Here is a 13,181-nt window from a genome sequence, read left to right on the forward strand (position 1 = left end):
AGATGAGGGAGAAGGAGCTGCAGCTGTGTAAGAATGCAAGGGGAGCCTCGAGAGCAGAACATTTCTCTTGGGGGATCTTTCCAGCTTTCTAGGGAATGTCCTTCAAAAGACACTCTGCCTCTCCTTAAAATAAGGGGTTCCCTCCTTGTTTCGAGCAGCTTCAGAGCCAGATGAGCCTCAGTCTACCATTTCACTTTGATCCAGACAATTTCAGTGATAGTTTACAGGGAATCACCAACAGGGCCTATTTTAGGTTCTAAACAGGAGGAGAGGACCTAAACAAAATTCAGATCCTCTCCTCCTCTCTACTGCTCTGGCATTTAAGACTTATCAGACCTTAGGAAACCAAAATGCACCACAGCTTGCAAGAGGTGTCGGTGTCCTTAGCACAAGAATCTTGGGTGTTCCATGTGAGTCTTGTGATGGAACCAGCAGAGCTTTGAGCCCTCTGAGGGCTCAGCAATTCAAGTGCTGTTCCATGGTGTATTCAGATGGTGTCTCAGTGGCCTCCCCAGAGTCAACACAACCATGTCCCTTGCACAACTAGCAGAGTGATGCAGGACCTTGCTCTGAGCACTCCTAAATCCTCAGGCAAAGGTGTGTGGGGAGGTCACCTGCTCTTCTGTTGACTGTGTCCATGGGCATCTCTAATACATCTGCTGACACATGCTGCTGAAAAAGAGACTGTGGATAAACTGCCCCTTTTTCATTGCCATTTCCTTACAACCAAGCTCTGCTTTTGGCTGGGTTTGGGTGGATCTGTGTAGCCCTGGACAATCCAGAGATGATCCTTCTGAGGTGTGTTGGCAAAGCAAAGCCTGAAAAGTGTGTATAATATAAGGCTTCAGAGCCCAGAGTTGTCCCACAGTTACCATCTGCAAATACTGAAATCAAACTGCCCCTTTTTCATTGCCATTTCCTTACAACCAAGCTCTGCTTTTGGCTGGGTTTGGGTGGATCTGTGTAGCCCTGGACAATCCAGAGATGATCCTTCTGAGGTGTGTTGGCAAAGCAAAGCCTGAAAAGTGTGTATAATATAAGGCTTCAGAGCCCAGAGTTGTCCCACAGTTACCATCTGCAAATACTGAAATCACAGTGTTTCTGGGAAACATTGCAACCAAATGAACCAAACGCTCAAATCTAAAATTAACAACATGCTCACATCTAAAAATATAGCTGCAATTTACAATTCCCTCTAATAGCATTTTATTCCTGCACTTGTAATTGAAGGTATTTATAGAAAGTGTAAAAAAAAAAAAAGGGACTGGAAATTTGTGTTTATGAATAGTAAGGAAGGGCTGGAAATGGAAAGAAGAGTTGTTGTGCAACATGAAGGTTCTCCAACAGCATCCCACCAAAGAGCTGAGCTCTCACCCACTCCCAGGCCCTGCAGCTGTTTGCAGCTGTGTCTAAGTGTCCAGTAGGGTTTTTTTCACTCTTGTTTATACTGTTGCAGTTGCTCCTGATCAAACTTGCTGCAGATAAGATCTCAGCATGTGTTTGAGCTCAGAAGTGGAAGCACATGTTGTCCTCCTCCTACAGAGTAACTTCCATGTGTGCATGTGTCTGTCACACCATAGGTGAAGCAAAAGGAGGGTCTAAAACCTCCCAAACTCAGTTTTTTTAGCCTTTCTTTGGGCAGAATGTTTACCATATTCATTTCTCTTACATTAAAAATGCTTCTGTGGAAATGAAAGACTTGGATCTGTCTCATTATTTTAGATCTGAGCTGGCAACTGAGTTAATATTAAAATGACACACACATGCAAATCACATTTCCTATGTTACAAATAAGTGGAGCAAAGCGAATATACCAACATTAATAATTTACCTTATGAGCTTAGCCCTTTTTTATTTTTTCTGGAGCTTCCACAAGCAGATTGCCATTGCCTCCAATTTATTCATTATTCAAATTCAGTCAACAGTTTAAAGGAACATGTTTACCTACCAGATAGCTCCCATTTTGCTTCCATTTTCACTGCTCAGTATTTGTAGCAAAGTGTGAGTCACAATCGTGTAATTAAATCACATAATATAATTTCTTTTCCTCAGCTAAATCAAAATGTAATACTTCTGGGGAAAAAAAGTACTGCCAGTGTGCCTACAAAAATCAAATTTCTACAAATAGCCTTGTCTATGTCTGCATTTCATCTACATTCATTCTGACTAACAACTCAGCTGCTTCTTAGATGTTTAGCAAATGATCATTAAAACAAGCAGAGCAGTTTTAGTTCCTTGCTTTTCTGTAAAGAAAGAAGGAAAAAACACCTTTTCTTTCCTTTAGCAATCTTCAGCTTCTTCTGCCATCCAGTCTTTCCCTTCCCCCTGGTTCTGCAGGTGCCATTAACAACAAAAAAAAGGCTTCCAACAGCAGCTGCCTCTTGGTTGCCTTTTATCCACTTTTGAGCAGCAGCCTTTGGGTTTTTGCAGGTCCACGGTGGAAGTGGAAACCAATACTAAACCAAAGAAACCTCAGGAGCAGAACAATAAGTCTTTTCTCACCCTTCCCCCCAATTCTTGTTTTGCCTTCATTTTTCTTACCCAACAAAGATAAGTTTTTTCGTCTTGTTTTACTTATTTTTTTGTTAATTTCAAATCATATTCCTCATTTATTGGGGGGTTAAACAGATTGTACCACCAGTTTTCAGGTATAGAGCTCTTGGAAAGGAGCATGGGCTTTTTCAAGGAAAAATGGAGTTGCAGGGAATCTCTTCTTCTAAATCCATCCTGACTTCTACACGGCACAACTCTCTCTGCATTTTTGGAGGAGACAGAATAGATTTAGAAAGTGGCTGCTTATCGATTTATTGTCTTTATGCTGGACATAGCTTTTTATTAAAGAAAGCAGATACTCAATACTGTTAACTAGTAATGGGAATTGACTTTTCACTAATTGCACAGAACCTGGCATTAATACACTTTAATAGAAAATAGGCTTGTGCACTCCAGATCAATCCAAAAGTTTTTCCTGCCTGTGCTACAGACAAAGGGCTCCAGCAACAACAACAAAGCTAAATAAGACATTGTATTTATTTACTTATTATTCCTCCAATTATTGAGGTAGAGAAATACCTCCAGGGAATGAGGGAAATGCTTTAACTCTGCTGCTTTTCTCTTGTTTGTTTGCTCTATAAGGATCATTATTTCCTGCTCTGCTATTCTGCCCCATTTCCCTAGTTTGTACTCAGAGGAGCATTTTTTGTCTGTCTCAGGTACAGTGTGATGCAGGCAGAATAAATGTCCTGGGAATAAAGCTGATAGGAGAAATAAACCAATTTATCACTTAATAAAGACTATAAATATGTATAAAGATGATATTAGTAGCAGTAAAGGAGGAGGAAGAGGAGAAGTAGCATTTTGGTTTTGTTCAAAATGTTAATGTTATGAAATAAATTCTCTGGATGTCCAGCTTCACCTTCTGGTTGCTGAGTAGAGGAGAACAAGGGGATATATCCCCTCAGAGTTATCTCAGGTGTGTGGCTCTGTGGGGCTCAGCTGCTCTGTAAAAAAGTTGAAGAAAAAAACAGGATCAAGATCAGCCACTGCCCAACTGAAACTCTTGTAGAAAAAGAGACTATGTGCTCTCACAGCAAGTCGTGGTTCCAAGGGGAGCAAATTGGAGTCCTGGCCCCTTTTAGGCACTATTAGCAGTCCAATAAAGCAGCTAATAATAAAGGATTGCTGGTTTATTTCATGCACTTAAATTAAACAGATTGGCAAAACCTTACTAATGGTTTGTGACACTGTTACACCAGCACACAGACTCCTGCAGACAGGCAGGTTTTTCCAGCAGGTTTGGACATTTAAGTGGTGGCAGTCTATGACTTTATCTGAAGTTTGAAACACCCTCACCTTTTTAACCACCCTTCCCATAGCTATCAGCTACTTTCAGATCCCCATTTAGCCTCCTCTGAGGGCAGAAAAAAGCCCCATTGCCCAGGGAACTGGCAAGGACACAAGGGCTGATGAAGTGCAATGCTAATTAATGCTTCATGCTAGTTAGTGATGTACGTGTGTGCCATGGGAAAATCATTTTGAGCTCTGTGTGGGTCGCACAGCTGGCACAGCCTGACTCCTCCTGGATTCCCACTGGACAGCCCTAGATGAGCTGGAGTACAGCATCACTGCAGTGAAAGCAGCTCTGAAAAAGGAACCCTAAACTTCTAGAAACTTCTGGCTCCCCATGACGCTGCTTAAATGAAGAGAGTCAAACTGCAGAGGGAAACTCCCTCCACAGGGGAGGGGAGAGCCCAAAATCCCTCTCTAGGCTGGCCCTGATGGCTGTGCTGGTCCCATCTCTGCTGTGCCTGGAGGAATGTCCTTCTTGAGTGTTTCAGGTGCACCTTTGCCATTTGAAAGGACAGCAGATGCATTCTCACAGGCAGCTGAAAGTTCCCCTCAGGATGCAGTACATATATTCATTTAGCTCGGGTTTGGTCCAGGTCACAGGAATGAAAACTCAAGAGTTTTTGGGTCACTGGACATGTCCATGGCAGCAGGAGGTGGCTGCACATTGCTGGTGGGCTGAACATCCACCCAGGAACACACAGCTTTGCTCTGCAGCTTGCACACCAAACCTCTCCTGCTGGGGGGACAACCTCCCCTGGCCTTTGGGGAGCTGTGATAAATATGCTCCATCAGCAAAGAATCAGGAACCCCACAATTATTTTTTTCTCCTTCCTTATTTTGTTGCTGCTAGTTCATCAAAGAAATGAGGCCTCAAAGTACAGCTCAGTGTCAAGAAAGCATAGGCAGTTTACCATGGCTACTATTTAAATGCACGTTATGATGCTGCTTATTAAACACTATTAATTTAATCAGTGCTAAAGCCACTTGTCCCCTGTCCTAACACAGTAGTTTGTATACTAAGAGTCACTTGCAATGCCAGACATGGAGATGCTCCTGGATACCTGCAGATTCACAGAGTAACTTGCCCCACAGGAATGTTTTATTTAGTAAGACAGGCCTTCCAAGTGAAAGGGTAACCATTTCTGATCATAACCTTGGCTTTGCACTTCTAGTAATTATCCTTTAATTGCATTACCCTATTTGAAATAGAGTTGTAATTGGAAAAAAACCGATTTGACATTCCCTGATGCATACTCTGACATGCATTATTTGCTTTTTATTCAAATATAAATGCTCTCTATAATGCTATCAAAGAAAGCAGAAAAATAAAGCAAAATTGAAATGTCAGTAGCAATTTCTGACATGTGAGAAGCATCACCAACTAGTGCTGGATGGAAAATATAAAAGTGTGAAATTAGTGCAGTCAGAGGAAAAGAAAGATATAAAGGGGGAAAGAGCTACATCTCCACTCCTCCAGAAGCTCTCCCTGTTGCACATGGTGGTACCTAAATGCTGAGCTGGGTACCAGCTGTAATTGAGTGATGAATGGGCCCTTCAAACCATATTGAAGCAGAAGATGTGGAAGGATAATTTCCAACCTTCCAGTTAACTACTGAATAATTGCTAAGGCCAATACAAGTCAATGAAATGCAGGTCCACTTTGCTCACACCCTACAGGGCAGAAGACACACTCAGGGAGGAAAGCAGCTTTCCTTTTAATTTCTCTCAAGTCATTAGGACTGGTAGTAGCAGGTCCCTACTGAGACATGGAACAGCATAGCTGAGGTTTGGGGCTCCTTCAGTGCTGATATGAGGAGCCTGTACAATTTAGGGAGCCTGCTGCAGGTTAGGCCTCCTACATAGCTGTATTTAACAGAGTAATTAATTAAAAATACAGTAGGATCCAACCCATCTGAATGAAAGCTGACAAGGAAGTCACCAGAGAGAGCACCACCATGTTATACCAGGAGGAAAGGAGCAGTTTGATGGTGAGTATGGTTGGTTGGTTGGTTGGTTGGTTTGGGGTTGGTTTTTTGGTTTTTTTTTGGTGCTACAAACTTACAATAGAAAATGGATGAAGTGAGAAGCAAACTCACTCTCATCTGCATTATCAGGCACTGCTATGAAGGATTAGCTAGCAAAAAGAAATACAGAATTAAGAAAACTTATGCTACTGAACATCAGTAAAATCTGATTTTCCATCTTTAAGCAAAGCAGTTTTGTTAATGGGTTCTTTAGTTTTTGTTCCTCAGGTGACTTGTGACGCCTTAAAATGTGTGAATGAAGTAGGATCTTTGAATTCCCAGTGATTTTTCTTTGAGAAGTTAAGGTTTGATGGTCCTGGTAACCAGCTTACCTGGGTTGCATAGCTGGTGCTTGCTGGCATGTATATATATATTTATTTTTTTTAATATGTAAACAGACATTGTCTACTTCGTGGTACTAATTCAGTAGCTAAAATGATCAATTGAAAGTGGGTAGAGCTACCAGTTGAAATGTAGGAATAAATAGAATAACACGGAGAAAAGCAAAAGAGGACAGAGGAGAATTGCTTTTACTTCTGGTTGCAGCCCTGGGCCCTGCATGGACTCCTTGTTTACACTCAGGAGGTTGTAGTAGCTAATGCTGACACCTGTGGACGAGATGGAGTACTGGTTGGTAATGTCCTAACTAGAGCTTAGAAAGGCAAGTCATTTAGTGTGTGATACAGACTTAATTTGCAGTGAGCACATGCGACAGGCTACCAAAGGAAAATGGGGGAAGAAGAGGGCAATTTTCTCACCATTTAGGCATGGCAAGAGAACCATGCCCAGCTGGATCTCTCGTCTCTCCTCACCCTAACCCTCATGCTAGGCTGTTTGTGGCAGCTCAGGGTCGGAGAACCACGCCCAGCTGGATCTCTTGTCTCTCCTCACCCTAACCCTCACGCTAGGCTGTTTGTGGCAGCTCAGGGTCAGGTTTGCAGTCAGCTGATGCCCTCTGCTGGGTATGAGGAGCCTGGAAAATGTAAATCCCCTGTAGCAGGACAGGATAATGGGTTTTGAACAAAAAAGACTGAACTGCAAAGTTTAATTGCAACTGTTCACACTTCCCTACAATATCTCCTGACTATGTGCTTGGAGGACAGCTGATGATTTGAAATGTAATTGCAGTGAGTAACAGAACAATTCTGGTTGTGGCTTCCACATTGGTGAATATTAGATGCAACTTGTAAATAAAACCCTTTAAATATAACAGCTTTAATAAACTGTTCCTCTGCTATTAGGATTTAAAAGCATGTGTAACTTGGAGAGAAGTGTTTAGCCTGTTTAAATGAAGTTGTCATTAGTATGATATTGGCTGGTTAGAAGTCAGTATGAAGGGGAATAAAACTAAGGATGTTTGCTAAAGAATTGTTGGGGAAAAATATCTGGATTGTGAGGGACAAGCTACTGCATGTCAGTACATCCTACATTCCACTGAGATCAGTTGGAAAAGGCTGAAACTGCAGATATTGAGACAAAAATATGACCAAAAACTGTAACTCTAATTTTAGGGGGAAACAATTTAAGATGGAAATGTTATGTTTATGCTTTTTCATGGGACTGAGAACTCTAAGGCCTTAAAGCTGATCCCAGCAAGCTGTAGATGTTTCTGTCACATACCAAGTGATGTTCATCTCTATGTAAACTGTAAAATGAGGGACTGAATATACCAACTTTTCAGAGTTAATGGAGATGGAGAAACACAGTTCTAATAATTGGCTGCTCTAAGTAACTTACATTACTGGCAACTGCTGAATCCAAAATCTAGCTGTGGACTTAGAGCAATAAGTCATATTCATCACATACTTGGAGTTTATTACCAGTGGGTACTGCTGACTCTGGGCTAATTAAAACCAAAATAAATACACATAAATGACAAGACTGGACTAGCTTTTACCCCACCACCACCTTCAGGGAGGTTATTTTTATTTTCACCTCATTCAAAACATTGCTTAAGAGATGAAACAGTTCCAAACATGGATCAATTGCTGTTTCAGGATGAGCAGGCTCTGTAGTCAACAAAGTACAATGCATTAAATGCCACTGGCATGTAAGGGAAGCCATGACTATTATTCTAGTGTTTATACTCCACTAGGACCAGCAGATGTCAGTACAACTCAAAGCATAACTCTGGATTTCACCTTCATGCCACTTAGAGAAAAAGCAAATATGCTCAACAAACAGCAGCGTGATACAACTTTACCAACAAAGTCTTCAGAAATCGACAGCTAACAGTATTCTTCAGTAAATGAGACCCAACAAACAAACAGATCTTCCAGGTCTATTACAGAATAGGAAAGTTATCCAAAACACAACAAAAACACCAAGAGTAACAATGCTACTAAGATTTAATTTGCAAAATCTCTTTCCCATAAACCTTGCTAAACTGCAAAGTTTTAATATTCTGAGGACAGATAATGTATGACTCAAAGATAATTTCAATTCAGCTGGGGTTTTTTTTGTAACAGTCTAGATATCCTTGGTTTGGGAACAGAAAAATTTGCTTATTTGTTTCAGCTGCATATAGAAACCTTAAAAACAAGTAAAACAAATAAAAAGGTGAGAGAGCTGTTGAGCGACCAGGTCAGTCCAATTACAGACTGATAAACAAAGCAAAATTATTTTAATTGTGCCATATAGAAACAAAAAAAATTACTAAACTTTGTGCCATAGTTAATACTTCAACATATTTTTCAATGCCTTCAGAGTTTAATTTCAGTATTTTAACCGTGAGGCTTGAATTTCTAAGGATAACTTGATCTCAAATCTCAGTAAATTGGATGAGATCTGAACACCTGACTGCTTTGGAATAACTTTTAAGTGAACATGATAGAATTTATCAAATGTAGCCGGGATACTCTAGAAAAGATACAGAATTCACAATTAATACTGGAGAGAGCTTGTAAATTCACTGAGAACCTTCAGAGTGTTTCACACAAAACAGATTAAAACCCACGAGATCCTGAACTAGAGAAGGAAAAATGAAGGCTACATGGAGATGGTACATTCTACAAAACAGTATATGGAAGGACAGTGAGCGGCTCAGGATAAATCACAAGGACATTCAGCACCTTGCACTTAAACACAGTGAACGAGTGTTCACTGAGACCTTCCCTGGATGACTGAGAAGCCTGAGTCCAATGTAGAATGAAGTGTGAAAAGACAGTAGCATGATTATCTCCATAATCATACCAGAAACGACAGTGAAAATGTGCACGTTAATTGTGTGGAATGTGACAAATTCCAATGGCTTTCACTAAACTCCTGAATGAAGAAATCAAAGCATGGAATACATGCTCAGGATAAACAGTGCACATAAACACTACCCAACATGCTTATTTTTAATGATTTCTCCCCCTTCTATCTCGATTTGCTCGTAGAGCCACTTGCGGTCGCAGCGACATTCTGCTCCACACTTGTTGGAGCCACACTTGGGGCAGGCATAGAAACACCCCAGGCAATCTTCATCCAGGCAGTCACACAGGTCCATCCCACTGTAAAGCAGCAGGCCCTGGCTGTCGTAGACTTTGCTCTTGGCTGGTATAACTTGCCTGCACAATGAGAACCAACAGTTATTGCCATGGTAAAACCCACTCATTTTGATGCCAAGCTGCTAATGTTTGTGGATGGAAGTTTTGCTTTCTTCAGGTGTTCACTTTGACACGCTGCACATTGAAAAGATGCATATTGTATCTGGCATTTCTCAGTCCTAACTGTATCTCTGCTATGTGCCCCAACTAAGCAGAGGTTGGGAGGGGAAAAGGGGAGTGAGCAGCATATCTAGTGCCTGTTTCCATCTCATGAGTTTCAGCTTAGGTGGAGGGCAGGGACAAGGCAATAATGGAAGATTTCTTGCATGTTTTAACAAATATTGTATGACTAGTTGCACACTCTTGTTTACCAAGTGTAACTACTGAGTTTACTGAAAGATAACTCCAATATTTTAAGTGTAGTTTACTTGATCTTACTATATTCAAGTTCAGCCTATTATCAGAATTTTAGTTTATGCTAAAATTAATAGCCAACCTATGATCTGTGTAATATTGTCATACCTCACACATACTTGTTTTTATTCTACTTGCCTGAAATATGGACTGTATGCTAACATTTTATCTTCTGTTTCATCTCAGAAATGAGAGTGAGCTTTAACATCCTCAAAACCAAACAAGCAATTCATAAACACACAATTATCTGCATAGATCTTATATGCCTCAGAGACACTGATCATCAAGGATGCTTTATTTTGAAATGAAAGTTAATGTATAAACAGCAAACAGATTACCTGTCTGAATTAAATGCTGCCAATTTTGTTTGCAGCCTTCTTTTTTCCCTCTTACTGGTCTCAGGAGTGAACTCAGTCTGTCGTCCTGGATTAGTAAACTGGAGAGACTTTAAAGCCTTAGCTGTTCGTCCCTGAAAAAAGAAAATCTCATTTAATTATAAATACAAACCTAAATTCTGAAGAAAATGTCCAGTCAAGCCAGGCCATTGTAATAACCTTAGGTCAACTCTTGACCTATGATTTCCCAGGAGAAACAAGTTTGAAGATGTTTACACTGGAGAACTGTACCAGTCGCTAACTCCAGCAACACAAGTTTTATAGTAGCAGTTTCAATCAATGCTTTCAAATTTCACTCCTATCAGCCTCATAATCATCCTGACATGTAGTTGAAAAGTACAGTTGGGCAGCAGCTCCTGGGCTGAGAAGGACAACAGCTCCTAGAAAGCAATTCCACTTTGCTGGGGAGGTAGATGGAGGAGCTCTTGCCAATTCAGCTGCTCACACTGGTACTGATGAGCTGTGTACATCCTGAACAATGCATCAACAAGGGACCAGCTGCATTCCAAACTCAGCACCTAGAGCACTATCCTCCCACACCAGTTCATTACTGCCCTGACCAAACACCACAGCCTTCACAGCTCAGACAGCACAACCAGAGAACATTTACTTCACCTCAATGCAGGTTCATCTGGTAATGAACTGCTATACAAAGTGAAATTTATTTTTTTTTTTGCTGAGGAGACATCCTTAGAAACAACTTTTGCAGTGTTCAGTTGTGAGCACAGGGGATTCTTGTTTGCAAGGCTTAAAATACCAGCAGCAGTCTGGTATTTACACAAACTTAGGAGCTGTAAGCCACCCTAGTAGACAGAATTGTTCATATTTTAAAGGCCATAGTATTTAATTAGGGAAGAGGATTTTTAAGGTCCTCCAAATGAAGGTTTGAATACAGTAAACTCCCACACATCTAACAGTACATCCTTATTTCTAGAATGAAACAATTAATTTGCAGGAGTCGTATAAAGCTCAATTGCAAAAGCTTGCAGAACTTAGGGGGGATGGGAAAACTGATCCATATACATACATCCGGATCAAGTTTCCTTCTCTGCCTCTCTTCAGATTCCACGTCCACACTTCCATTTATTATCTGCATGCACTTGGGGCAAAGCTTCCAACCAGGTACAAACTGCCTCCCAAACTTGGCACTCAGGAAAGCTGCATCATCCAAGTCAATTGCTCTCAAGCTTTTCTTCGACTGTTTCCTGTGTATGTTAAAGGGATCCGAGCAGCACTTCTGCATGTCTTCAAACCTTTCAATGTAAATTTTGGCATGGTGGAAGCAGATTGTGTTGCTCTCTGAGAGGGTGATTCCTGTCCTGAGCTGAAGCAGCAGGAGGTCAGTGGAAGACACATCTTCCTTGGTCTTGAAGCCAGTGTGACGGGTGTAATAGGTCTTGTGGCATTCGTTGGTAGCTTGAAGCTGAATTCCAACTGAACAAGGATCCATTTTACTACAACTTATTTCACTTGTTTTGCCTAAAATGAATTCTTTGAAGCCTTTAGGAGTTTCTGCCAAGATCACCCTAGAGAAAACATTAAAAGCAATCAGATTTGCACTGGAAACCTTTACCTGTAAGCTTGACAGACTAAGCTTAAGTAATTTAAAAACATGTAAAGACATTGTAGCCTTCTAGTCTAGGTAAGACTAAACTTATTCTGGAATTAAACCATGCATCTTATATTGCTTTCAGAGGCACTTTTTTTTCCCAGCTACAATAAAGCATCAATTGAAAATGTTTAGTAGCATTCCTTTCTCAGAAGCAATCTGGGAGCAAGGTCTGAGGTGGATGCAATTTAATGATGTGAAATGTGTAAATTTAGCCAATATACAGAAATACGAACACAGCAGTACAAGATTTTAAAAGAGAACAGCAAGTTAATACACCATGTTTTAAATTAACCTGAAAAGCCAGTGTTTGGAGCATTTTTTGCAGCAGAAATCCTTCTGATTGCAACACTCACATGTGTATATCTGAAGCAATTACACAACACATATCACTCTGTATGCACAGTAATTTAAAGGTCATGCATGGCATATAATATTGTCTAGTCATTTACCTGTTGCTAAATATAAAAGATAGGCTGGGTGCCACTCAGGCCAGTAAACTTGTTTTTAAAGTATGATTTTGTATCTGCTTTGAGTCAGAACTGAGTATAACTGAACAATTGTTTGTAAACAAGTTTGCTCAGCCTGTTATTAAGAATGCTGCAGCTTTCACATTTAGATTAAAGCAAGAATAACAGAGGCACAAGAGTCCTGAAGGGAGAGGTACAAGGTTATAAACCCCTGAGTTTCCACAAAAGAGTGTTTCATTCTGAAAACAATGCAAACCTAGTTCTGGGGTTTTTTCCAAGTTATCTGAAAACAGAAAGACTTATGGATTCTACTACTTAACACTGATTTCTCAGGTCAAAATCCTAAATCCTGTATTTTCAGGGCTAGAACTAGTCCAGTCCTAAATTGGCTATTTGAGCTCTTCTTCACTGTTTGCTAAGACATCTCTTGAAGTTTTGGCCCTGCAAACCTCTTCAGATCTACACTGAATCATACAAATAGGAAGTGAAGGGTAGATGTCAATGAAGTTAAAAATTCTTATTTTCAGTGCCTGTTGAGCTCTGACTGGTAAGTTTTACCACATAAAAGTTCCAGTGCCTTTGCCTATTTATGTACTTTACGTTGGATATTAGGAAGAGATTTTTTACAGAGAGAGTGCTCAGGCATTGGAATGTGCTGCCCAGGGAGGTGGTGGATTCACCATCCCTGGAGATTTTCAAGCTGAGACTGGATGTGGCACTTAGTGCCATGGGCTAGTGACCACGGTAGGGTTGGACTGGATGATCTTGGAGCTCTTTTCCAACCCAGTTGATTCTAGGATTCTATAAATCCTCAGCGGAACCTTCAGCGCATTTCTTCCCTCCTCCCCCTTGGCAGAGGAGTACCCAGCACTGCTTCTCCCGTGAGATAC

General features: G+C 40.8%; 1 protein-coding gene across 1 annotated transcript; it reads right to left on the minus strand.

Moving 5' to 3' along the window:
• Nucleotides 1–9,195: 9,195 nt before the first annotated feature.
• ARL14EP (ADP-ribosylation factor-like 14 effector protein) lies at nucleotides 9,196–11,662 on the minus strand. Its single transcript, XM_009084687.1, has 3 exons — nucleotides 11,240–11,662; nucleotides 10,156–10,286; nucleotides 9,196–9,424 (listed from the first exon to the last, which is right to left on the minus strand). The coding sequence occupies exons 1-3, from the start codon at nucleotides 11,660–11,662 to the stop codon at nucleotides 9,196–9,198; spliced, it is 783 nt and encodes a 260-aa protein (XP_009082935.1).
• Nucleotides 11,663–13,181: the final 1,519 nt, after the last annotated feature.

This window comes from Acanthisitta chloris, unplaced genomic scaffold (assembly GCF_000695815.1).
Source record: "Acanthisitta chloris isolate BGI_N310 unplaced genomic scaffold, ASM69581v1 scaffold831, whole genome shotgun sequence".
NCBI classification, from domain to species: Eukaryota; Metazoa; Chordata; class Aves; order Passeriformes; family Acanthisittidae; genus Acanthisitta; species Acanthisitta chloris.

Coding starts and splice junctions, on each gene's coding strand:
- ARL14EP (XM_009084687.1), bottom strand. CDS start 11,662: ATGGATCCTTGTTCAGTTGGAATTCAGCTTCAAGCTACCAACGAATGC. Junction 10,287..11,239: donor GAAGGAAACTTGATCCGGAT/GTATGTATATGG, acceptor TTCTTTTTTCAG/GGACGAACAGCTAAGGCTTT. Junction 9,425..10,155: donor GCAGCATTTAATTCAGACAG/GTAATCTGTTTG, acceptor CTCATTGTGCAG/GCAAGTTATACCAGCCAAGA.